The 27,372-nt window shown below is 42.4% G+C and overlaps 2 protein-coding genes across 4 annotated transcripts in view; one reads left to right on the forward strand and one right to left on the reverse strand.

The window, feature by feature from the left end:
• Positions 1-5,844, forward strand: part of mrtfba (myocardin related transcription factor Ba) — a 56,946-nt gene extending 51,102 nt beyond the window's left edge. For all 3 annotated transcript variants that reach the window (XM_082970382.1, XM_014179672.3, XM_082970383.1), the window contains 2 exons: positions 1,668-1,728; positions 1,927-5,844. In XM_082970382.1, coding sequence (XP_082826508.1) covers positions 1,668-1,728; positions 1,927-2,426 — 561 coding nt within the window. In that variant the 3' untranslated portion in view covers positions 2,427-5,844. The remainder of the gene's footprint in view (positions 1-1,667; positions 1,729-1,926) is intronic.
• Positions 5,845-9,237: 3,393 nt separating this feature from the next.
• On the reverse strand, positions 9,238-16,013 carry LOC106589203 (uncharacterized). The gene is made up of 5 exons (XM_014178926.3): positions 15,614-16,013; positions 10,528-10,674; positions 10,174-10,284; positions 9,872-10,013; positions 9,238-9,346 (listed from the first exon to the last, which is right to left on the reverse strand). Exons 1-5 carry the CDS (start codon positions 15,963-15,965, stop codon positions 9,238-9,240), a joined length of 861 nt encoding a protein of 286 aa, XP_014034401.2. The 5' UTR covers positions 15,966-16,013.
• Positions 16,014-27,372: the final 11,359 nt, after the last annotated feature.

The raw sequence follows: 27,372 nt of genomic DNA on the forward strand, positions 1-27,372 counted from the left end.
TATAATAAGTATATGCATATTCTAGTTACTGGGTAGGATTAGTAACCAGATTCAATCGGGTACGTTTTTTTATCCAGCCGTGAAAATACTGCCCCCTAGCCCCAACAGGTTAAAGTAACTAACTTTGGCCTGCCAGACAGCCTGAGTGCACTTATTTCTCATTTGCCTGAACAAGAGTATGCCTGAGTATGCGTGTGCCGAGCCATTCGCCAAATGCAATTCTCGTGGTGGAGTAACTCTGCAAGATCACGATCGAACCAGAGGCTGAACCTGTTTTTAATTCTCATTTTCTTTATGGGGGAGTTTTGTTAACGAAATCACTTACAATATCGAAAAATAAGGTCCAAGCGTCTTAGACAGAGGGCGATCAAGCTGATTCTTCACCAATTTACAGAGGCCAGGTAATACAATCAGTGCCTTATATTTAGGTAATTAATGATGGGTTATGCATAATAAGCTTCTAATTTATAGCCTTGTCTCTTGCGCAATACGCAAGCATCTGTGCTCCGTTGGACTCTCTGTAAAAAAATGCTCCTTAGCTCTTGGAGTCCCATGCAAAAAAAGCTAGACTAGAATAGCTTTCTGGACATTATGCTTTTAGCATTTCTTATACGTATAGTCTATTCAACGAGGGACGGAAGCTCTTTTTTTCTGAATGTTAAATATAGCAGCCCAATAGAACTCCCAGGTAGTTTGAAAGAAGCGTGAACTCTCGATGGCGGTAGGCTATAGCAGTTAATTATTCAGACCCATAACCATTCAATGCTCGTGAAGAGAAGTGAAAGCCGTCTGCATCTAATTCTAGTCATACATTATTCAAGCATGTCATTAGAATGATGAAGATGAGGACAACAAAACGTATTTAATTTCACTGTTGAAAGCGAGGAAGGAATGAAAGAACACTAAAGAGAGAGAGAGGAGGTAGGCTAATAACGTGGAAATATTATGAGAAATGTAAATCCAACACGCTAGCCTGTACTTGTGACTTTATAGGCCTCTTGTGCTGCACCAGAATTCAATGTTCTCGCTCTGCTTTATCGTGGTTTGAACGAGGTGTGTAATTCCAGGCCATATAATACAATACAGTGATAGTCTACACTCAAAAAGATTAGCCTACTGGAGCTAGTTTAATTTATTTACCCAAGAGAGCATATAGCTAGCTACATCTGTGCTTTTATGTTTTTCTGTCGTGTATAATGTGGAGTAGCCTATATCATATAGGCTATGTATTGGATAACGGCACAGTCATTTGAGTTTTTTGGGCTTGGGCTCATTAAATGTCTTTTTAGTGTAGGGCTCATGAATGTATTTAATCGGGCTCAGGTTGCATCAGGTTTGAATTTTCAATCAAAGCCCTAATCAAATCCAGACCTAGGCCTATTTATATATTTTCTAATGCTTTTGAATGACACTTCTGGTTTTGGCGGGAAATACCGGGTTACATGGGAGAAAGGTGATTTTATTCTCTGGATGAAACATTTTGTAGAACACTGGGAAAGTATTCAACCCTAGTGAACACACACGCTCGTACAGTAAGACACACACACACACACACACACCAACACATTCACAAATGTATCATGTGTGCTCTGTAATGCAATTGGTCACACCCGAGAGAGTCATGTTATTGGTCATGCATCTCCACCCCCTTATTGGCTTTTTCTCAGGTTTCCACGGCAACCAGCCAGCAGATGGACGACCTGTTTGACATCCTGATTCAGAGTGGAGGTGAGAACTTACAGCATGAAGAAACATTTACACCTTTTAGCTCCTTGTCCTAACCCTGAAGTTACTGAGTTACAACGATCTGGTCTTTTCATGTCTGCAAACAGTGATAAGGTTGGAGTTTCTTTTTGGACTTCAGCCTGTGTTATAATACAGGTGGATGATCTTTGCTATCCTATTCCTGTCTCTTCTCTCCTTCAGAGATCACTCCATTCATCCAGCAGGACCTGCCTTCTCTAAGCACTAAGTCTGTCCCTGTGACAGCCAACATCACTACCCTCCCTGTCAACACCGCCCTGTCCAGAACCCCTCCACAGATCCAGGTAGCTCCCCCTCCCACCCCTCCCTTCGACTCCCTGCCCCTCCCCAGCCTGGCCTCCGACAACCAGCTGGAGGCCTTCCTGGAGGGGACTCTGAACAACCCGTCCCCAACCACGGACCCCCGCACCCTGGGTCTGATTGAGGAGTTGCAGTCCCAGCTCCTTGATCAACCTTACTCTCCCATGGACACCTCAGAGCTGTCCTTCTGCGACTCCACGTCTCCCCCTTCCTCCCTCAACATGGGCCTCTCCGACACAGCCCTGGACAACATGGAGTGGCTGGATCTAACCATGCCGTCCGACCCCGCGGGGGGGCTCACACCCCTTGGGATTCCTTCAGACTTCCTGGATACACACGACCTGCAGCTGCACTGGGACTGAGGGAGAAGGAGATGGATGGAGTGAGTGAGGAAGGAAGGGGAGGAGTGGTGTAGGGATAGAGGGACTCAAGGTAACAATTGCAGACCTGGTGAGGTTAGTCCTCCATGTGTATTTAAAACGTAAAAAAAATGTTAAAAAATTATGCCATATAATAAGATTAGCCAGCTGGTGATCAGGGCATTGGATGTTTCATAGGAGTACTGGGACCAGAGCCAAATGAACAAGGAGGCAGACGGTATGTAAATATCCTGTAAATGAGAGTTATTTGAACCAGAACAAGGTTAATGTTCCCTCAGCACTGCGGGAGTTTTTATTGAGTTGGGCAAAGCTTTCACTACACGACACATGGCAGTCAGCCTTACGCTGTTCAGCTTTCCTTGCTGTGAACTTGGCATGCGTTTCACATCGGTCATGCTACAGGGTCTGGATCTACAGCCACTGCTCTGTGGAAGCATGCTGCTGTGCCATACAGTCAGTCTGAGAATGTGGTTTGTTTATTACAGATCTGTTGTGCACAAGCCACGACAAACAGCATAACTGACACAAGTAAAACTGACAGAGTACAAGGCTGTTTTACACTGGTCTTTTTTTTGCGACATACCTATATTTGGTATTGCGACATAGCTACATATTGTATTGGATGAGACTGTTTTTTTCCTGAACTAAACAGACGCTATGGTCAGTTGGACTTTTTAAGCTATGAACTGAACTGACACTGAGAACAAAGACTCACTCCTATTGGATGAGGAGGTGTGGACTCCTCCCACTATGAGCTATGCACTAAGGAGGCGGGCCTTACACTTGCACCTCACACAAGGAAATCTGAATCACAGATAAAGATTTTAATGAACCGTTTCTTGACAAAATGACGATCCACGTGTTGGTTATCTTTGTGTACTTTCAATTCAAAGATTCCAAGTTGATCTGTCTGAATGAAAATGGAGACTTTACATTGTTGGCAGCTTTATCTTCTGAAAGACAACTGACGTATCAGTGGCAAGGGAACAATTATGCTATCACACAGGTACACTACATAGAGGTTAATGTGTGTATACTTACTGTATGCTAGCCTGGTCCCAAGTCTGTCTGTGCTCTTGCCAACTCCATTGCTCATTGCCAAGCATGTTTGACATGACAATGAGTGACAAGAAGTTGGCATGATAGTCTGAGTGCCAGTTGTTTTGTATCCTACAAGTGTTTGTGACATGTTTTAATGTGGCCGCATGACCTCTGGCAGAAAGAGGTGCTATACTGTAATCTTCTCTGTCTGTCCTGAAGTCTCTGTCAAATCTCTGCATTTGTCTCTGTCTCTCACTGTGTGTCTGTGGTTCTGTCTGAGAAATGATGCATGTGCCTGTCTGCATGTGTGTCTCTATGTGCCCTTTCTGTAAGTCTCTGTGTTGTTGAATGCACGTTTTAAACAATGTCTGATATCGGGCTATATTTGTCTCTGTCACTGAGTTGGCTGCAACTCACTTGAGGAGTCTTTATTTTGATGAAGTTGGACGTTCATAAGACAAATGAACAACTTTCATAGGCTGAGTTTTTAAAAGGTTTGTCTCACAGAACAGCTTTGTATGACTGTTCCATCTGTCCTGTTTGGTTTGTGTTATGTGGTAAAACGCATAGTAAACACCCACAGTGGTGTGACCAACAGAGTTAAACTAAAAGGGATGACATTAAGCTTCTGGTATAGCTACCATTTTGTGGCTGAATTTGATGATGATGTTTATACGTATAATGCCTTTTTAAATGTGCATTGTGTAGTTCTACCTGGCATATCATGTCAAACGAGTTTAGTAGTATTCAGCATCTCAATCCAAATATTATTCTGATCAATATTGTATAGAACTAATACAGTTGTACTGTACAGCACTTTGGAATATCATGGCTTTATTTTTATGTTTGAACAATCATTCTTATCCAACAAGTCAAACACTAAGGAAAACCTATAGGCAGGTAATAATGCCAAATACTGTACACACTCTGTTACCATTAGGAACCAGATGCTTTTAACTGTGGTTTAGGGCTATCAAGGAATTATTTGTTTTTCAATTGTTGCCTAATAAGGCAGTGAAACATTGGTGAATATCTATTGTTGCCACTTTTTTAAAATTGTATTTATCACATTTTTGTGTTTATAAAATCAATCGTTTTTTCTGTATATATGCAAGAGGAAGATTACTGTAAATGTTTTTTACCACCCATACCAGAAATATATGGCCAAATGCATCTATATACATGGGTATGCTGTAAAATATCATAGTTGGATTCTAAAACATTCTGAATCATGTCAAACCTGTGTACTACTACTGTTAATAGGATGTTAGTGAAGCAATAGGGCCATAGCCTTACACTTACAGTACTGGTGCATTTGTGTTGTCACTATCTTATAACAAGATGTCATCATGTTGATCATTGCAAGCAAATATTGATTTGGGCCTTACCTAATTCTGTGGCTTCTGAATGGTACGGTCTCCCGTTCAACCCTGGTTCTTAGTCTGAAACGTAACTACACTGAACAAAAGTATAAATGTTATAGTTCATATAAGGAAATCAGTCAATTGAAATAAATTAATGTGGGCCTAATCTATGGATTTCACATGACTGGGAATACAGATATGCATCTGTTGGTCATAGATGCCTTTAAAAAAAAAAAAAGAAGTACTGGCGTGGATCAGAAAACCATCAGTATCTGGTGTGACCACCATTTTCTTTTATTTCAACCTTTATTTAACTAGGCAAATCAGTTAAGAACAAATTCTTATTTTCAATGACGGCCTAGGAACAGTGGGTTAACTGCCTGTTCACGGGCAGAAAGACAGATTTGTACCTTGTCAGCTCGGGGATTTGAACTTGCAACCTTTCGGTTACTAGTCCAACGCTCTAACCACTAGGCTACCCTGCCGCCCGAGGCAGCGCGACACATTTCCTTCACATAGAGTTGATCAGGTTGTTGATTGTGGCATGTTGTCCCACTCCTCTTGTCCCACTCCTCTGGATATTGGTGGGAACTGGAACATGCTGTCATACACATCGATCCAGAGCATCCCAAACATGCTCAATGGGTGACCTGTCTGAGTATCCACCAGATCCTGTAGCTCCTGTTCTATGGCCTGCAGCTCTGTAGGCCATGGAGGAACTGGGACATTTTCAGTTTCCAGAAATTGTGTACAGATCTTTCTGACAGGGGCTGTGTATGCTGAAACATGAGGTGATGGCGGTGGATGAATGGCACGACAATGAGCCGCAGGATCTCTGTGCATTCAAATTGCAATCAATAAAATGCAGTTGTGTTCGTTGTCCATAGCTTATGCCTGCCCATACCATAACCCCACCGCCACCATGGGGCCCTCTGTTCACAACGTTGACATCTGCCATCTACCCGGTACAGTTGAAACCGTGATTCAACCATGAATAGGACACTTTTCCAGCGTGCCAGTGGCCATCGAGGGTGCGGATTTGCCCACTGCAGTCTTTACGATGCCCGAACAAGACTCTGGTGAGGACAACGAGCACGCCGATGAGCATCCCTGAGATGATTTATGACCGTTTGTTCAGAAATTATTCGGTTGTTCATGGTAGAGAAATGAATTGGTAGAGAAATTAATGTTCCATTCTCTGACAACAGCCCTGGTGGACATTCCAGCAGTCAGCACGCCAATTGCACAGTCCCTCAAAACTTGACTGCAAATTTCAGAATGGACTTTTATTGTCCCCAGCACAAGATGCACCTTTGTAATGATCATGCTGTTTAATCAGCTTCTTGATATGCCACACCTGTCAGGTGGATGGATTATCTTGCAAAGGAGAAATGCTCACCAACACAACATGTGAAAGAAATAAGCTTTTTGTGCGTATGGAACATTTCTGGGATATTTTATTTCAGCTCATGAAACATGGGACCAACATTTTATATGTTGCGTTTTTTATATCTTTGTTCAGTGTAGTAAGACATCTAACCCCCCCTCCCACACGCACACTGTCAAGTCTCTGTCATCATCTGTACGCCATACATACAGTGCCTTGCGAAAGTATTCGGCCCCCTTGAACTTTTCGACCTTTTGCCACATTTCAGGCTTCAAACATAAAGATATAAAACTGTAATTTTTTGTGAAGAATCAACAACAAGTGGGACACAATCATGAAGTGGAACAAAATTTATTGGATATTAACTTTTTTAACAAATAAAAAACTGAAAAATTAGCCGTGCAAAATTATTCAGCCCCTTTACTTTCAGTGCAGCAAACTCTCTCCAGAAGTTCAGTGAGGATCTCTGAATGATCCAATGTTGACCTAAATGACTAATGATGATAAATAGAATCCACCTGTGTGTAATCAAGTCTCCGTATAAATGCACCTGCTCTGTGATAGTCTCAGAGGTCCGTTTAAAGCGCAGAGAGCATCATGAAGAACAAGGAACACACCAGGCAGGTCCGAGATACTGTTGTGGAGAAGTTTAAAGCTGGATTTGGATACAAAAAGATTTCCCAAGCTTTAAACATCCCAAGGAGCACTGTGCAAGCAATAATATTGAAATGGAAGGAGTATCAGACCACTGCAAATCTACGAAGACCCGGCCGTCCCTCTAAACTTTCAGCTCATACAAGGAGAAGACTGATCAGAGATGCAGCCAAGAGGCCCATGATCACTCTGGATGAACTGCAGAGATCTACAGCTGAGGTGGGAGACTGTCCATAGGACAACAATCAGTCGTATACTGCACAAATCTGGCCTTTATGGAAGAGTGGCAAGAAGAAGATATCCATAAAAAGTGTCGTTTAAAGTTTGCCACTAGCCACCTGGGAGACACACCAAACATGTGGAAGAAGGTGCTCTGGTCAGATTAAACCAAAATCGAACTTTTTGGCAACAATGCAAAACGTTATGTTTGGCGTAAAAGCAACACAGCTCATCACCCTGAACACACCATCCCCACTGTCAAACATGGTGGTGGCAGCATCATGGTTTGGGCCTGCTTTTCTTCAGCAGGGGCAGGGAAGATGGTTAAAATTGATGGGAAGATGGATGGAGCCAAATACAGGACCATTCTGGAAGAAAACCTGATGGAGTCTGCAAAAGACCTGAGACTGGGACGGAGATTTGTCTTCCAACAAGACAATGATCCAAAACATAAAGCAAAATCTACATTTACATTTAAGTCATTTAGCAGACGCTCTTATCCAGAGCGACTTACAAATTGGTGGATTCACCTTGTGAATGGAATGGTTCACAAATAAACATATCCAGGTGTTAGAATGGCCAAGTCAAAGTCCAGACCTGAATCCAATCGAGAATCTGTGGAAAGAACTGAAAACTGCTGTTCACAAACGCTCTCCATCCAACCTCACTGAGCTCGAGCTGTTTTGCAAGGAGGAATGGGCAAAAAGTTCAGTCTCTCGATGTGCAAAACTGATAGACATACCCCAAGCGACTTACAGCTGTAATCGCAGTAAAAGGTGGCGCTACAAAGTATTAACTTAAGGGGGCTGAATAATTTTGCACGCCCAATTTTTCAGTTTTTTATTTGTTAAAAAAGTTTTAAATATCCAATAAATTTCATTCCACTTCATAATTGTCTCACTTGTTGTTGATTCTTCACAAAAAATTACAGTTTTATATCTTTATGTTTGAAGCCTGAAATGTGGCAAAAGGTCAAAGTTCAAGGGGGCCGAATACTTTCGCAAGGCACTGTACGTTTTGCACATTGTGTACACATTAATGTCATGCATATTTTTATACATGTGTAGCACATCCATTATATCTATTTTTTAAATAATATAAAAAAATATGTATATGTACTGAATGCCTTTTGTGTCAATAAAATGTGGTGAATTGTGAAAGTCTCTCCTAACATCTGTGGCTGGAGGTCAGCGCTCCACGTGAGGTTTAGTCCTGGGCTGCTGAGATTATTGTTAAAGTAAAGTTTTATTGTGAATATCTTTTGAAATGATGTTAAGCTGTCAAAACAAACACAGCATCATACTCCATTGTATAATTGTACTATATAAAAGTAGTAAGCATTTGAGGCATTATTAGATTTGATGTTATGTAGTTCCACAAGATTAATCAAAACACTTGAAAGGAAAATAGTCCTAGTCCAAAACATTTGCCAGGTTAATTCACTTACGTTGACCTTTGTCACTGTAAAGAAAGAGGGAAGTAGAATATAAAGGCTATTGTTGCTTGCTGGTATATATTTGTCTTCATTTTCATAAATCCTAGGTGGTTGTGTGGTAAATGGCTTACTGTCAGTGCATCACCTGCTTTCCCTTTGACATTTGCATGACCAATGCGTTGATTAGGCTTCAATGATCATGTTCTCATACGGTCTCTGGTGAGTAGAAACATTTTCTCTCTTAAGAATATACAAACATATGTTCTAAAAATAATGAAGCAAGGAATGCTATATTCTTTCAGTATGTGTTATTCCAGTCCATAATTTTGGTCAGAAAGTCTTCTCAGGTTCTGTTGGTATCTGCACCGTTGATGGAACCAAATGCTGTCACAGCTGGACACGGCTTGAGATTCCCAGTGCTTTTTAGGATCATCCTCCCAACTTTTTCAAGAAAAAAACTATCACCCCAACAACAGTCAATCTCCATCCCCCCCAAACTGTGATCATAACACAGTACTGTACAGCATCAGCCACCAGGTGTCATAAGAGCCGTGTCCAGTCTCTCGCCTTCTAATGTCCCACAGGTCAGAGGGCATAACGCCCATCCAACCACTCCATTCACTGTCCCTCTCCATCCAACACCAGAGAAACAGTAGCCAGTGATATAGTATCTGTAGAAGTACCATTCTGTCTTCACATCCGTTCTGCGGTGTAGATGTTGCCGTGACACTCAGGGCATCGATGTCTGACGTCCTTTAGGTTGTCCAAGCAGAATGGGATGAGACAGCACCCAGCCACACACCTGGCAGAGGGGGTTTATACAGTATTATAAACTGGGTGGTTCGAGGTCTGAAGCTGATTGGCTGAAAGCCATGGTATATCAGACCTTATACCACAGGTATGACAAAACATGTATTTCTACTGTTCTAATTATGTTGGTAACCAGTTTATAATAGCAATAAGGCATCTCGGGGGGGTGCAATATACCACGGCTAAGGGCTGTATCTATTTACTCTGCATTTTTGTGCATAAAAACAGCCCTTAGCCCTGGTATATTGGCCATATACCACACCCCCCCGGGCCTTATTGCTTAATTAAGACAGACCAAAGTGAGCGCACATCTGGTTTCTGCTTATCTGGTTGTAGGATAAAGTTGCCCCTAGACTTTGATCTAAGGTCGGATGTTTTAGAGGAGTGCTGACCTATGGTCAGTTTTGCTTTTTATATAACAATGAATACGACCACATGAACATGGGGGAGCAGCTCCTAAATCATCACTCCTACTCTGTGACATTTGATACTAGAACTAGACTCACCCTAGACTCACCCTAACATGCCTGACACGAGGCATAGCATCCAGGCTGCCCCGCCTATTTTGCGATACGTTTCCGTGGTGACGACCTGCTCGCAGATAGGGCATTGGACGATCGCTGGGTCACTGTTGAGTTTCTCCACCTCCACTATGGCCTCTGGAGGAGAGGAGAAAACAGGCATTGTAGTTGCCATCTATGCTCACCTGGACATACTGTAGATGGACAAATTGCAAGTACTGTAGAGCTTATGTCAGAGCTTCTCTCATGCATCTACTCTACCTAATTGTTCATCCTACCAATGCTCACACACACATACCTGGCGCAGCAGGAGGTGTAGCCTGTTGTGTATATTGTGTCATGTTCTCTGGTGTGTTACTCGGTAGGACATACACTCCTTGATAGGGGGCCATGAGTTTCTCTGTATAGTCTATAAAGAAAATGTGTGGTCAGTCATGAGGAAATAAAGTTATGAAACATCCTATTGACATCTACCCAAACATGAATGGAAAGCATAAATCAATACCGGTAGTTTGTTTTTACGGACAGGACAAAGATCTCTCCTGCACTTTAGGCTCAAGCAAACGATCAAGCTTAAAATATCTAGGATACGGCAGCTTGTTTCAAAATGTATTTGCTGTGTACAGGACTGGTATAGTGAGCAGGTGTGTACCTGACAGTGGGGTGTGATCAGGTCCAATGTCTGTCTGTATCTGTAGTAGCTCCTGTTCTCGATCCACCAGATCCTGTAGCTCCTGTTCTATGGCCTGCAGCTCTGTAGGCTCGGACTCCTCTGGGAAAGAGACTGTAGGGGACAGAGCTGGGCGATGGAGGGAGACAGTGGAAGATGTGGTTGAAAAGCTTTGGGATAGCTTCAGAACACAAGAAACCAACACTACTTTTCAGTTCCTCAATAAGTAGGGGAGACCGGGGTTGGTTGTCTCCCTGGGTTGGTGTTCACAGTGCTAGTTACTCACAATCTAAATGGCACTGTCTAATTTAGATTTCAACCTGGACTCGGGTACACAACATAGTAAATGTCTGGGAGACTCCAATTAGTATATGTTATGTTTCATATGGTATGTATTAATTACGTGGATGTCCATCCATTTTGTATATGTTACAAATTACAATTCCTACAAATAGGTTTAGCAAATGTGTAACATATGTTATGAATTCCAATATGTTGTCGCTAATGTTAACTAGGTGGCTAACGCTAATGTTAGCGAGGTGGCTGATGTTAGGTAGGCTAGCGGATAAGTTTAGGGGAAGGGTTAGCTTATATGCAAAGTTGAAAATTAGCTAAAGCTGTCCGTGATGAGATTCAAACATGCAACCTTTGGGTTGCTAGATGTTCTAACCAGCCAACCACCCTGCTTTCATATTTACCTAAAGTACCTTGTCTTATGTAACCATACCAAATGTAATATATCATACTGATTTGATTGCCCCAGATTGATGTTTACTATGTTACGTCTAGTCTGAGACCAGGCCGACTATTTTGAAAGTTAATGTGTGAATTCTTTGAAAGAACTCATCCACTTGGTCAATTCATGTCAGCATGAAGTGAGGAGAATGTATGTGTTTCTCATAGGTTAAAGTAATGTGTGTGCGTGCGTGCCACACAGACATGCAGTACACTATATATACACAAAAGTATGTATACATACACCCCTTCAAATGAGTGGATTAGGCTATTTAAGCCAAATCCGTTGCTGACAGGTGTATACAATCGAGCACACAGCCATGCAATCTTCCTAGACAAACATTAGCAGTAGAATGTCCTTACTGAAGAGCTCAGAGACTTTCAACATGGCACTGTCATAGGATGTCACCTTTCCAACAAATCAGTTCGTCAAATTTCTGCCCTGCTAGAGCTGCCCCGGTTTATTGTGAAAACATGGAAACATCTAGGAGCAACAACGGCTCAGCTGCGAAGTGGTAGGCCACACAAGCTCACAGAACGGGACCGCCGAGTGATGAAGCGCTTAGCGCGTAACAATCGCCTGTCCTCGGTTGCAACACTCACTACCGAGTTCCAAACTGCCTCTGGAACCAGTATCAGCACAAGAACTGTTGGGAGCTTCATGAAGTGGGTTTCCATGGCCGAGCAGCCGCACACAAACGTAAGATCACCATGCGCAATGCCAAGCGTTGGCTGGACTGGTGTATAGCTCGCTACCATTGGTCTCTGGAGCAGTGGAAATGCGTTCACTGGGGTGATGAATCGCGCTTCTCCATCTAGCAGTCCGACGGATGAATCTGGGTTTGGCAGATGCCAGGGGAACGCTACCTGCCCCAATACATAGTGCCAACTGTAAAGTTTGGTGGAGGAGGAATAATGGTCTGGGGCTGTTTTTCATGGTTTGGGCTAGGCCCCTTAGTTCCAGTGAAGGGAAGTCTTAACGCTACAGCATACAATGACATTCTAGGCAAATCTGTGCTTCCAACTTTGTGGCAAAAATTTTGGGAAAGCCCTTTCCTGTTTCAGCATTACAATGCCCCCGTGCACAAAGCGAGGTCCATACAGAAATGGTTTGTCGAGATCGGTATGGAAGAACTTGACTAGCCTGCACAGAGCCCTGACCTCAACCCCATCGAACACCTTTGGGATGAATTGGAACGCCGACTGCGAGCCAGGCCTAATCGCCCAACATCATTAATGCTCTTGTGGCTGAATGGTAGTAAGTCCCCGCAGCAATGTTCCAACATGTAGTGGAAAGCCTTCCCATAAGAGTGGAGGCTGTTATAGCACCAAAGGGGGGACCAACTACATATTAATGCTCATGATTTTGGAATGAGATGTTCGACAAGCAGGTGTCCACATGCTTTTGGTCGTGTGTGTATATTTGTGTGATATATATATATATATATATCACACACACACTATATAATCTATATCACATATTGTGTGTGTGTGTGTGTGTGATTTACAGTCAGAAGTTTACATACACCTTAGCCAATTTCAACTCAGTTTTTCACAATTCCTGACATTTAATCCTAGGAAAAATTCCCTGTCTTAGGTCAGTTAGGATCACCACTTTTATTTTAAGAATGTGAAATGTCAGAATAATAGTAGAGAGAATGATTTATGTCAGCTTTTATTTCTTTCATCACATTACCAGTGGGTCAGAAGTTTACATACACTCAATTAGTATTTGGCAGCATTGCCTTTAAATTGTTTAACTTGGGTCAAACGTTTCGGGTAGCCTTCCACAAGCTACCCACAATAAGTTGGGTGAATTTTGGTCCCTTCCTCCTGACAGAGCTGGTGTCAGGTTTGTAGGCCTCCTTGCTCGCACTCGCTTTTTCAGTTCTGCCCACAAATGTTTTATAAGCTTGAGGTCATGGCTTTGTGATGGCCACTCCTATACCTTGACTTTGTTGTCCTTAAGCCATTTTGCCACAACTTTGGAAGTATGCTTGGGGTCATTGTCCATTTGGAAGACCCATTTGCGACCAAGCTTTAACTTCCTGACTGATATCTTGAGATGTTGCTTCAATATATCCACATAATTTTCCTTCCTCCTAATGATGCCATCTATTTTGTGAAGTGCACCAGTCCCTCCTGCAGCAGAGCACCCCCATAACATAATGCTGCCACCCCCGTGCTTCACGGTTGGGATGGTGTTCTACGGCTTGCAAGCCTCCCCCTTTTTCCTCCAAACATAACGATGGTCATTATGGCCAAACAGTTCTATTTTTATTTCATCAGACCAGAGGACTTTTCTCCAAGAAGTACGATCTTTGTCCCCATGTGTAGTTGCAATCCGTAGTCTGTTTTTTTTATGGCGGTTTTGGAGCAGTGGCTTCTTCCTTGCTGAGCGGCCTTTCAGGTTATGTCGATATAGGACTCGTTTTACTGTGGATATAGATACTTTTGTACCGGTTTCCTCCAGCATCTTCACAAGGTCCTTTTGCTGTTGTTCTGGGATTGATTTGCACTTTTCGCACCAGAGTACGTTCATCACTAGGAGACAGAACGCGTCTCCTTCCTGAGCGGTATGACGGCTGCGTTATCCCATGGTGTTTATACTTGCGTACTATTGTTTGTACAGATGAACGTGGTACCTTCAGGTGTTTGGAAATTGCTCCCAATGATGAACCAGACTTGTGGAGGTCTACAATTTCTCTTCTGAGGTCTTGGCTGATTTCTTTTGATTTTCCCATGATGTCAAGCAAAGAGGCACTGCGTTTGAAGGTATACCTTGAAATACATCCACAGGGACACCTCCAGTTGACTCAAATGATGTCAATTAGCCTATCAGAAGCTTCTAAAGCCATGACATCATTTTCTGGAATTTTCCAAGCTGTTTAAAGGCACAGTGAACTTAGTGTATATAAACTTCTGACCCAATGGAATTGTGATACAGTGAATTATAAGTGAAATAATCTGTCTAAACAATTGTTGGAAAAATTACTTGTGTCATGAACAAAGTAGATGTCCTAACCAACCTGCCACAAACTATAGTTTGTTAACAGGAAATTTGTGGAGTGGTTGAAAAAGGAGTTTCAATGACTCCAAGTATGTAAACTTACAACTTCAACTGTGTATATGTGTATGTATGTATGTATGTATGTATGTATGTATGTATGTATGTATACATACTACCATTCTAAAGTTTGGGGTCAATATCCTTGTTTTTGAAAAAAAATCTAATTTTTTGTCCTTTTTAAAATGACATAAAATGTATCATATACACAGTGTAGACATTGTTAATGTTGTAAATTACTATTGTAGCTGGAAACTGCTTTTTTAATCTTTTTTTTTATGGAATATCTGCATAGGTGTACAGAGGCCCATTATCAGCAAGCATTTCCCCATGTGTTCCAATGGCACGTTGTTAGCTATTCCAAGTTTATCATTTTAAAAGCCACATTGATCATTATAAATCCCTTTTGCAATTATGTTAGCACAGCTGCAAACTGTTCGCTGATTAAAGAAGCAATAAAACTGGCCTTCTTTAGACTAGTTGAGTATCAGGAGCATCAGCATTTGTGGGTTCAATTACAGGCTGAAAATGGCCTGAAACAAAGACTTTCTTCTGAAACTTGTCAGTCTATACTTGTTCTGAGAAATGAATGCTATTCCATGTGAGAAATTGCCAATAAACTGAAGATCTCGTACAACGCTGTGTACTACTACCTTCACAGAACAGCACAAACTGGCTCTAACCAGAATAGAAAGAGGAGTGGTGCACAACTGAGCTCAGTCCATGTTGGATTAAGATATGAGGATAAAACAGGTCCCCCATTTCAAATTGAATCAAATTTTATTAGTCACGTACGCCGAATACAATAGGTACCTTGCAGTGAAACGCTTACTTACGAGCCCCTAACCAACAATGCAGTTTCAAAAAATACAGATAAGAATAAGAGATAAAAGTAACAAGTAATTAAAGAGCAGCAGTGAAATAACAATAGCGAGACTTTATTCAGGGGGGTACCGATACAGAGTCAATGTGTGGGGGCACCGGTTATTTGAGGTAGCATGTACATGTAGGTAGAGTTATTAAAGTGGCTTTGCATAGATGACGCATTTCAACCCAATACCTTGATCTTTCTCCTAATATTGAAAATTGTCTTGTAAGATATACTGGTCCTGAGAAATACACATGAGTAAAAAGTGACAACCAACCCTGGTTTCCTTGTATGGTTATTATGTTAGTGTATGCACACGTGTGTGTGTGTGTGCTGTCTGTCTGAGTTTGATTTCCCCATAGCCCCACTATTATGATTGTCTTGACCAGACCACTCACCTTCCCTGTCTTTTCTCTTATTTCTGAACTGCTGCATCTTCAGCAGCATGATCCGCCGGTTGTGGAGGAGCTGCCTCCGGAAGGTGATGAAGGCCAGCTGAGAGGACACCCTACCCAGGTCTGCGGAGACCTGGTTGGGCTCAGAGGAGACGCTCTCAGCCTCTTTGGAGATCTGCTCTGAGTCTTCAGAGATTGTCTCTACCTGCTCTGTGTCAGGCTGCCAGTCTACCCCTGATCCAGCTGATGAAAGGAACTCTGGGTCCTGAGCAGAAAAACTCTCCTCCATTTCCATTCTAGTTTCAGTAGTTTCAGTGTTGCTCCATTGATTTAAGAAGAGAATGCTTGGTAGCATCAAGATGGAAAAAGACCTAAGGTGCTTCTAGCTAACATGTTCAACTGACCTCTGTTAGATGCCACCTAGTGGGAAGAAAATAACCAGATATCAGCTTATGAAGGGCAAAACATAGGCTTTCATGCATTTGCATGTTTTATTACTCATGATGACACAAACCATTCCAGTGAAGATGGTGGATGGGCACCTGTTTTGAATAGCCGCATGCACACAAGCAAATGAGACTAGCGTTGGCACAGAAACCACTTTATGTCACACATTTTTGGGGGGGGGTGACAGTAGTCTTGCTGAACTTACAATTTTATCTGTCTCATTTACATTTATTAAGTCACTCCAACTGAATTGGGCGGAAATTCAACGAACTGACTTGTTGAAAAGGTGGCATCCTATGACGGTGCCACATTGAAAGTCACTGCGCTCTACAGTAAGGCCATTAAGTAAGGCCACTGACAATGTTTGTCTACGGCGATTGCATGGTTGTGTGCTCGATTTTATACACCTCTCAGCAACGGGTATGGCTGAAATAGCCAAATCCATTAATTTGGAGTGTCCACATACTTTTGTGTGTGTGTGAATATATGTAGGTACAGTTGAAGTCGGAAGTTTACATACACTTAGGTTGGAGTCATTAAAACTCGTTTTTCAACCACTCCACAAATGTATTGTTAACCAAACTATAGTTTTGGCAAGTCGGTTAGGACATCTACTTTGTGCATGACACAAGTCATTTTTCCAACAATTGTTTACAGACAGATTATTTCACTTATAATTCACTGTACCGCAATTCCAGTGGGTCAGAAATTCACATACACTAAGTTGACGGTGCCTTTAAACAGCTTGGAAAATTCCAGAAAATGATGTCATGGTATTAGAAGCTTCTGATAGGCTAATTGACATCATTTGAGTCAATTGGAGGTGTACCTGTGGATGTATTTCAAGGCCTACCTTCAAACTCAGTGCCTCTTTGCTTGACATCATGGGAAAATCAAAAGAAACCTGCCAAGACCTCAGAAAACAAATTGTACACCTCCACAAGTCTGGTTCATCCATTGGAGCAATTTCCAAATGCCTGAAGGTACCACGTTCATCTGTACAAACAATAGTACGCAAGTATAAACACCATGGGACCATGCAGCTGTCATACCGCTCAGGAAGGAGACACGTTCTGTCTCCGAGAGATGAACGTACTTTGGTGCGAAAAGTGCAAATCAATCCCAGAACAACAGCAAAGGACCTTGTGAAGATGCTGGAGGAAACCGGTACAAATGTATATATTTCCACAGTAAAACGAGTCCTATATCGACATAACCTGAAAGGCCACTCAACAAGGAAGAAGCCACTGCTCCAAAACCGCCATAAAAAAAGCCAGACTACGGTTTGCAACTGCACATGGGGACAAAGATCGTACTTTTTGGAGAAATGTCCTCTGGTCTGATGAAATAAAAATAGAATTGTTTAGCCATAATGACCATTGTTATGTTTGGAGGAAAAAGGGGGATGCTTGCAAGCCGAAGAACACCATCTCAACCCTGAAGCACGAGGGTGGCAGCATCATGTTGTGGGGGTGCTTTGCTGCAGGGGGGACTGGTGCACTTCACAATATAGATGGCATCATTAGGAGGAAGGAAAATTATCTGGATATATTGAAGCAACATCTCAAGACATCAGTCAGGAAGTTAAAGCTTGATCGCAAATGGGTCTTCCAAATGGACATTGACCCCAAGCAAACTTCCAAAGTTGTGGCAAAATGGCTTGAGGACAACAAAGTCAAGGTATTGGAGTGGCCATCACAAAGCCCTGACCTCTATCCTATAGAACATTTGTGGGCAGAACTGAAAAAGCGAGTGTGCGCTAGGAGGCCTACAAACCTGACTCAGTTACACCAGCTCTGTCAGGAAGAATGGGCCACAATTCACCCAACTTATTGTGGGAAGCTTGTGGAAGGCTACCCGAAACGTTTGACACAGGTTAAACTATTTAAAGGCAATGCTACCAAATACTAATTGAGTGTATGTAAACTTCTGACCCACTGGGAATGTGATGAAAGAAAGAAATCATTCTCTCTACTATTATTCTGACATTTCACATTCTTAAAATAAAGTGGTGATCCTAACTGACCTAAGACAGGGAATTTTTACTATGATTAAATGTCAGGAATTGTGAGTTTAAATGTATTTGGCTAAGGTGTATGTAAACTTCTGACTTCAACTGTGTATATTGTGTGTGTGTGTGTGTGTGTGTGTGTGTGTGTGTGTGTGTATCTAAGATCTATAAAATGTGTTATACACTGAGTTCACAAAACATTAGGAACACCTTCCTAATATTGAGTTGCACCCCCTTTTGCCTTCGGAACAGCATCAATTTGTCAGGCCAAGGTGTCGAAAGCATTTCACATGGGTGCTGGCCCATGTTGACTCCAACGCTTCTCACAGTTGTGTCAAGTTGGCTGGATGTCCTTTAGGTGGTGGACCATTGTTGAGACACATGGGAAACTGTTGAGTGCGTGAACCCCAGCAGCATTGCAGTTCTTGACACACTCAAACCGGTGCGCCTGGCTCCTACACCGTACCTCGTTCAAAGGCACTTAAATGTTTTGTCTTGCCCATTCACCCTCTGAATGGCACACATACACAATCCATGCTTAACTTTTATTTTTTTTACCTGTCTCCTCACCTTCATCTACACTGATTTTAAGTGGATTTAACAGGTGACATCAAGGGATCGTAGCTTTCAACTGGATTCACCTGGTCAGTCTGTCATGAAAGGTGCAGGTGTTCCTAATGTTTTGTATACTCAGTGTAGACTCCCATACCTTTTAGCCTAGGTATTTGAAAATTGTATTTTAAACTGTTTGAAAATACTTTGAAATACTATTTGGTTTTTACAAATAACCATTAAAATACTCAAATTAAAGTACTTGTTTTGGGCTGTGTATTTGAAAATACTCAAATACACAGAAAAAGTATTTTAAATAACAAATATTCAAATGCATATGTTTTTGAACCTAGGTCTCAAATACGCCTAATGTAGAGTAAACAATAAACATCATACTGTACCCAGTGAGACTGGCTCTGTTTGAACCCAGCCAGCCACCATAATCATAATCAAGTCAATAAAACATGCAGCCACTTCATCAGAATAGAACAGGAAGTGAGCTCATTCCATCCTGACCTATATTCACATTAATAACTACTGTACACAACTTCCCATTCATATTGCAACACAATCACCAGCTGCTTTAATCATAATCATTGTAACTAATCAGTTTATGCAGATAAGAATAGCAGTTGCTGTAGCCTTATCGTGTTGGCCTTATTTATTTGTATTGAAACCTATTTTCTAGTTGTATAGAGTGGGTGCCTTATGATACTGTATATGCTGTGGTTTTTACCACCACTAGAGGGCAGCCTCTCATAGATGCCAATGCGGCCTACGGCATGTCATATTGAAGAGTTCTCTGGTATGTCTTAAGTAGAACAGCTATCTGTGTTACATGCCTCCCTCCCTCTGCCTTGCTGCATCATACAGAGATGGAATATTAACTACCAGACAAAGAAGTCTGCCCCCTCTTCTCTACCTCCTCCTTTCCACTCCTCCCCCACACCCACTCTCTACCAATCCTCCTCTCTTTCTCTCACTCCCTCTCTCTCTCATTCCAACTCTTCCTTGATTCTCTCTCCTCCTCTGACTTAATTCTCTTTCTCTCTCCCAGGTGACATGAGGGATCCTAGTTCAGGTATCCTCCCACAGGGTGTCTGCTAATCGCCATTCATTACCAACAATTACACACGCACGCGCACACACAGACACACACAAAACCTATCTTCATGGGTGATCTGTCCTGCTGCTCCCTATACCCTCCTGTGAGATGTGACACAGATCGAGTGACAGGGAAAGAGCATCCATGTCAGTGATGCCAGCTGTTTGTGTTACCTCCCATGGACAGTGGCGTATATTCATGGATGTCAAAGGAAGCAAGGGCTTCCCCAAATATTTTACCAATAAAAAAAATACAATTTAAACATAATTAGTCTTTCGTCTCGTTTTCATAATTTTCTTTCAATTCGCAAGTGGCTGAATCTCAGATAAATCATCCGAGCGAGGGAAACAGCGCCCCTCTGTCTCATTATGTGTAGCCCATGTATCTGATGATGTCTGGACCAAAAGAGTATGACATGTTGCTGCTGTATCATTTGATTGATGCCAGAAAGTATTTGGCTTCCCTTGATCATTTTTTCAATAAAATAATTCGCCAATCAGCATCGGACTGAGCTCAACTGTGGGTTGTCCTGGCGCGGCAAAACGCCCCCTAAGGGAGGTCAGTTTGGATTCGGCTTCACACCAATCAAATCACATCCTGAGCAAAACATAATTGTCAGATAAACATGTCTGTTTCTGGTCAATGTCCTGCGGTAGCTATCTTGCTAAATCAGCCTTTTACTAACCCATGGATGGAGATGGGGATTTGAGACTTGTGGTTTTGACTGACTTATTTCTCTGTACAGGCCCAATGATTATGACGGCGATTCTGATCTAACCATAAATTCATATTTTGAGGCACTGGACTGAGATGATTGAAGTTCAATATGTAGCGTAGATGTAGCCTACTAGACTCACGTTAATTAGCTAGCTAACTTAGCTGGTTCATTGTTGCTCATGCGAGGAATTTAGGCTAGCAAGCATTTTATCTAGGTAGCCAAATAAAATAAAAACTAAAAGCGTACAGAGACACAGACCATTTAGCCAACATGGAAGAGAGGAGGACGGCATTGGTGTTCAACAAGTCTACAAGTAGAGTGAGTCCCCCAAATTATTTTTACTTCCACGTACACACAGACAGAAAACAGTTCCATGGACAGCCACATGATATTTAGCAACATTGATTGGACTAAATTGTTTTTGGTATCTTTTTAAGTCTGTTTTCAGTGTAGTAAACTAAGAATATATACAGTGCATTCGGAAAGTATTCAGACCCCTTGACGTTTTTCACATTTTGTTATGTGACAGCCTTATTGTGGGGTGGCAGGTAGCCTAGTGGTTAGAGCGTTGGGCCAGTAACCGAAAGGTTGCTAGATCGAATCCCTGAGCTGACAAGGTAAACATCTGTCTTTCTGTCCCTGAACAAGGCAGTTAACTGTTGCTAGGCCGTCATTGTAAATAAGAATTTGTTCTTAACTGACTTGCCTAGTTAAATTAAGGTAAAAAAAAAACAATTCTAAAATGCATTCAATTGTTTTTTTCCCCTCATCAATCTAAGTTATCCCAGTTACCCCATAATGACAAAGCAAAAACAAGTACATTTGTTTGTTGCAAATGTATTAAAAATAAACTACTGAAATATCACATTGACATAAGTATTCAGACCCTTATCTCAGAACTTTGTTGAAGCACCTTTGGCAGCGATTACAGTCTCGAGTCTTGTTGGGCATCACGCTATAAACTTCGTACACCTGTATTTGGGGAGTTTCTCCCATTCTTCTCTGCAGATCCTCTCAAGCTCTGTCAGGTTGAATTGGAAGGGTTGCTGCACAGCTATTTTCAGGTCTCTCCAGAGATATTCGATCGGGTTCAAGTACGGGCTTTGGCTGGGCCACTCAAGGACATTGTCCCGAAGCCACTCCTGTGTTGGCTTGGCTGTGTGCTTAGGGTTGTTGTCCTGTTGGAAGGTGAATCTTCGCCCCCAATCTGAGGTCCTGAGCGCTCTGGAGCAGGTTTTCATCAAGAATCTCTCTGTACTTTGCTCCGTTCACCTTTGCCTCAATCCTGACTAGTCTCCCAGTCCCTGCCGCTAAAAAAACATCCCCACAGCATAATGCTGCCACCACCATGCTTTGCTGTAGGTTTCCTCCAGATGTGATGCTTGGCATTCAGGCCAAAGAGTTCAATCTTGGTTTCATCAGACCAGATAAACAAGATTCTGATGGTCTGAGAGTCTTTGGGTGCCTTTTGGCAAACTCCAAACTCTGACAGAGGAGCTCTGTCAGAGTGACCATCGGGTTCTTGGTCACCTCCCTGACCAAGGCCCTTCTCCCCCGATTGCTCAGTTTGGCCAGGTGGCCAGCTCCAGGAAGAGCCTTGGTGGTTCCAAACTTCTTCCATTTAAGAATGATGGAGGCCACTGTGTTCTTGGGGACCTTCAATGCTGCAGAAATATTTTGGTACCCTTCCCCAGATCTGTGCCTCGACACAATCCTGCCTCGGAGCTCTGTGGACAATTTCTTCTACCTCATGGCTTGGTTTTTGCTCTGACATGCACTGTCAACTGTGGGACCTTTTTATATAGACAGGTGTGTGCCTTTCCAAACATGTCCAATCAATTGAATTGACCACAGGTGGACTCCAAGTTGTAAAAACATCTCAAGGATGATCAATGGAAACACGATGCACCTGAGCTCAATTTCAAAACTCATAGCAAAGGGTCTGAATACTTCTGTAAATAAGGTATTTATTTATTTATTTTTTGACACATTTGCAAATATTTCTAGAAACCTGTTTTCGCTTTGTCATTATTGGGTTTTGTGTGTAGATTGCTGAGGATTTGTATTTATTTAATCCATTTTAGAGTAAGGCTGTAGCGTAATAAAATGTGGAAAAAGTCAAGGGGTCTGAATACTTTCCGAAGGCACTGTAGCTTTGTTTATTTGATGATATATAAATGTTTAAATTGAAATGGTGCTGGATTAGCAGAGGCAGTGTTCCTGTTGTCTTTGTGATGATTTGCGGTAACTCTGGGGTTCAAAAACAGTAGTTGTTTAGTAAACTGTCAAATATTAACTTGCTTGACCATGCTGCAGGTGATAGATGTTTGTTACATGCAATATTTGCTTTGTGGACTTCACTGGACAGATGTTGCTTTCCAGTTTTGTGATGAAACAAATGTGTGTAGTTTAATTTATTCCGCCACTATGTGACTGTTGTCTTTTTGTTGTCATGGGCTTATTGTATGCTATATCATCTTAGCATAGACTGTTCTCTCTGCTACCGCACGGCAAGCGGTACCAGAGCGCCAAGTCCAGGTCCAAGATACTTCTATACAGCTTCTACCCCCCATGACATAAGACTCCTGAACCTCTAATCAAATGGCTACCCAGACTATTTTCATATTTTACTGACGCACCAGGGAGGAACACATAAAACACATGGAGAAAAGGTACACAAATATGATATGGTTAGGGTTGAGGCTAGGGTTAGGGTTGAGGCTAGGATGGGGACATGAAGCTAGGGTTAGGATTGAGGCTAGGATGTGGACATGAAGCTAGGGTTGAGGCTAGGAAGGGGACATGAAGCAAGCGTAGGGTTAGGGTTGAGGCTAGGATGGGGCTAGGATGTGGATAAGACATGAAGGGTTTAGCAAGGTGGAGGTTGAATGTTTGAAGGGGTACGGGACTATAAAAAGTTTGGGAACCACTGATCTGGAAGATTGCATCATGGCCGGATTACGCCACAGAATTCTGTTCCTATTCAGCCTCTGAGTTCTCATCAATAAACTCCTCTGTACTCTGTGTGTGTGTGTGTGTGTGTGTGTGTGTGTGTGTGTGTGTGTGTGTGTGTGTGTGTGTGTGTGTGTGTGTGTGTGTGTGTGTGTGTGTGTGTTACCTCCCATGTAGCACTAAGCAGCTGGCCTCTGGAGGTGAGTAATGCCATGAGAATGAAAGAACTGACGCATAACATAAGAGACTCACAGCCACTAGTCACTCTTCTGCTCTTTCTTTCTTTCTTTCTTTCTTTCTTTCTTTCTTTCTTTCTTTCTTTCTTTCTTTCTTTCTTTCTTTCTTTCTTTCTTTCTTTCTTTCTTTCTTTCTTTCTTTCTTTCTTTCTTTCTTTCTTTCTTTCTTCTTCTTTCTTTCTTTCTCCCCCTGTCTCCTCTTCCTTTTCCCCTCTCTCCACTTCTCTCCTGCTGCAGCATATTCAGGACACAGAAGAGCAGCTGTCTCCCCTACAACACATCATCACAGTAGGACATACTTGGTGTTGGACTGTTCCATTGCACCACACACACACACACACACACACACACACACACACACACACACACACACACACACACACACACACACACACACACACACACACAAAAATAAATATCAATAAATTAGATGTCAGAACGAGCATTATCAGAATGAGCAATGTCAGGAGATAGAAGCTGTTTCTCAGTCTCTCGGTCCCAGCTTTGATGCACCTTTACTGTCTCCGCCTTCTAGATTGTAGCAAGCTGAACAGGCCGTTGGTCGGCTGGCTAAGGTCATTTATGATCTTCTTGGCCTTCCTCTGACACCGGGTGCTGTAGATGTCCTGGAGGGCAGGCACTGTGCCTCCGATGATGCGTTGGACTGACCGCACCATCCTCTGGGGAGCCCTGCGGCTGCGGGTGATGCAGTTGCTGTAGCAGGCGGTGATACAGCGTAACAGAATGCTCTCGATGGTGCATATGTGGAAGTTCGTGACGGTCTTAGGAGCCAAGTTTATTTTCTTCAGATAGGTCTAGGCCTTCACTCTCTGTGTGTGTGTTTACTCAGGCAGTACTGACATGCCACAGAACAGAGCCACAATAAACCAGCCTTTTGTGCCCCACTTAGGAAGTGGACCATGGAAGGGCTGAAGCTGCATGGGGTATTGTCATGCTACTGTAGGTTCACAGGGTGCATGTCAAGGCCAGTTAGTACAGGCTACTGCTGACTGTAGCTACTGATACTGCTGCTGTATAGAATAAATGGAGCATCTCATTCACATGGTAGGCTACATACAGTACATTGCACATAGCCATTGCACTGTGAAATGTACAGGTCCATCTCTCTAACAAACATGGATAATAAAGCACTGTACCTATTGTACTACCTTATAATGTGTATGAGTTATATATCTGTTCATGAGAGTATATAAGTGTGAGGGCAGTGAGGTGAGTAGAGATGTCTCCCTGTAGTCTTCTCTCTGGCTGAGTTTCAACACTATAAAACACTAGAATGGACCAGCGGAGAGTTGTAATAGATTTCTATGGATCCATCTATATTAATCTCTCCCTCTCTCGCTCTCTCGCGCAGTCAATTTCTCTCTTATTTACACACTCACAATCTTTCTTTTGTCTTATTTCTCTCTTTCCCTCCTTCCCTCCTGCCCCTCCCTTCCAGCATATTGCAACCTTTGTCCCATTTCCTGCTAACTCATGGACATTTATTAAGGAACCAACCGTCCTCAGCCTCACCCGGAGAGACTCAGGGGCCAGGTTACCAACACACCCAATACCACCATGCCCTCTACTCTCCCCTGCTCTCCTTTACTCTCCTCTACTAGATTGTATCTCTTTCTCTCTCTCACACTTGTTGTCTGAACCTCTGAATGCTCAGTTAAGAAAAGCAAACTGACATTAACTCCTGAGGGGCTGACTGGTTGCACCCTCTAGAAACACACTGATTATTATTTGACCCTGCTGGTCATCTATGAACATTTGATCATCTTGAAGAATGATCTGGCCTTAATAGCCATGGACTCTTACAATCTCCACCCGCAGGGGCGGAAATCCCGGGGGGGACGGGGGACACACGACCCCCCCATCCTGGGAAAAATATGATTTGTCCCCCCCAATATATCACTGAAACATAACTATGTAATTTAAATAATATTAATAATACGCAATGAAAGCAATTGTGCTGATTATAGACACTTAATAGCGCGTTTTTAAGTTTCAAAAGATTGCGATCCCCCCGCCCTTTGTCTCACAATGGTTTGATCCACTGCCAGTTCCTTAGCTTGCTACGTAACTGCCGTGAGGTTCATCCAGTCAATCGCGCACACACACACTAGCTGAATATGCAGAGCTAGCGCGCAAATATTAACTATTAAGCTAGCTAGTACCTATTCCATTTATGTGGCGTCGTCAAAGATGGAATCAGCATGCAGATGATGTAAGTTAGTGCTTCAAAGTCCCTGTGATAAGGTTAGCGATAAACTGAAGTCCAAACTGAACAGAACTACACACTCATCTACCATTGTCTTAAAATTATTTAATGGTCTCGTTGCAAAAGCTAAATTGTCGCAAGGGAACTTTTATTTATTTATTTTATTTCACCTTTATTTAACCCGGGTAGCAAAGATTATAGCAAACACCACTGAAACTGAATTGGTGCTCGCTAGCTTTGCAAATTCAGCTATTGTTGGAAGCCAGCCAATATGAAACAAACTATTAAAATTACAAAAGGTTGCAGCATATGTTGTGTAAATGGTGAACTCATACAGCTGTCAACTCTTGTCATTTTAATCCGTTTCACATTTGCTAGCTACCTTTTAGATCGAAGCCCATATAGAATGATTGAAGATGATAGAAGCCCATCTCCTACTGTAAATAACCTACACACTGTGTGTGTAGCCAGCCAGGTAGAAAAATGGCAGAAAAATAAAAGACGGACATCAGAGTATTTTTCAATACACCAAAACGCATAGTAAGAACCCTAGTAGCCTAATATCTCAAAGACTAGTTGATAAAATGTTCATAAGAAAGAAATGAAATTCTAATGGAAATGTTTCACAATGATGTCATTAGGCAGAGCAGGCAACAGATGGCACACAGACAGCAGAGTTGGGGAGAGATATGCAGGGACAGACTGGCAGAGACAGGGAGTCTCAGGTAAGTTTGTTGAGTCTTTGTTTGGCAACATTATGAAAGGTTCTCAATTTTTTTTGACTTGTAAAATAGGAACATAATTGGAAAATACCATGGATACCCCCACTCTCAACTTAAACTGGTGACTGAACTAAGATTTGTTAAAGGCAATGGTATTGCTGTTGTGATTAGTTGTGTAGTTTTGGGTACCGGTAGTTAGGAGTACGGCAAACACCTTATTTCTTTGGTTCCTCAATATACATTTACCATATTACAATGTAGGCTATGTGTTACAGCACTACTTTTGGTGTCCCCCTCAGGAATTGCTCTTGAGAAAATTTCATGTATTTGTCCCCTCCAAAGTGGATATCAGATTTTCGCCCCTGTCCACCCGGCATAGCCAGAAGAGCACTGACCACCTCTTCTAGTCTGGTTCCTCTCCAGGTTTTTTTCTAGCCACTGTGCTTCTACATTTGCATTGCTTGCCTTTTTGGGGTTTTAGGCTGGGTATCTGTCTAAACACTTTGTGACAACTGCTGATATAAAAAGGGCTTTATAAAATAGATTTGATTGATACTCTCCCCTGCTCTCCTCTTGTCTCCCTTTATCTCTCCTGCCTGGCTGGCCTACTCAGCATATAATGAAATTACCCCTAGACACCAAGGTCAGTTTTGCGTTTCCCACCCTAGGATTAGGGGTGGGTAGGCTGATCCTAGATCTGTGGTGAAGGGCAATTTGCGCCTGAAACGGCTATCTCAGTGTGGTCCAGTGCCAGCACCAGTGAAAGCGTACACTAAAGTCCAGCATTCCTGA

Source organism: Salmo salar, chromosome 28 (assembly GCF_965601325.2).
Source record: "Salmo salar chromosome 28, fSalSal1, whole genome shotgun sequence".
NCBI lineage: Eukaryota > Metazoa > Chordata > Actinopteri > Salmoniformes > Salmonidae > Salmo > Salmo salar.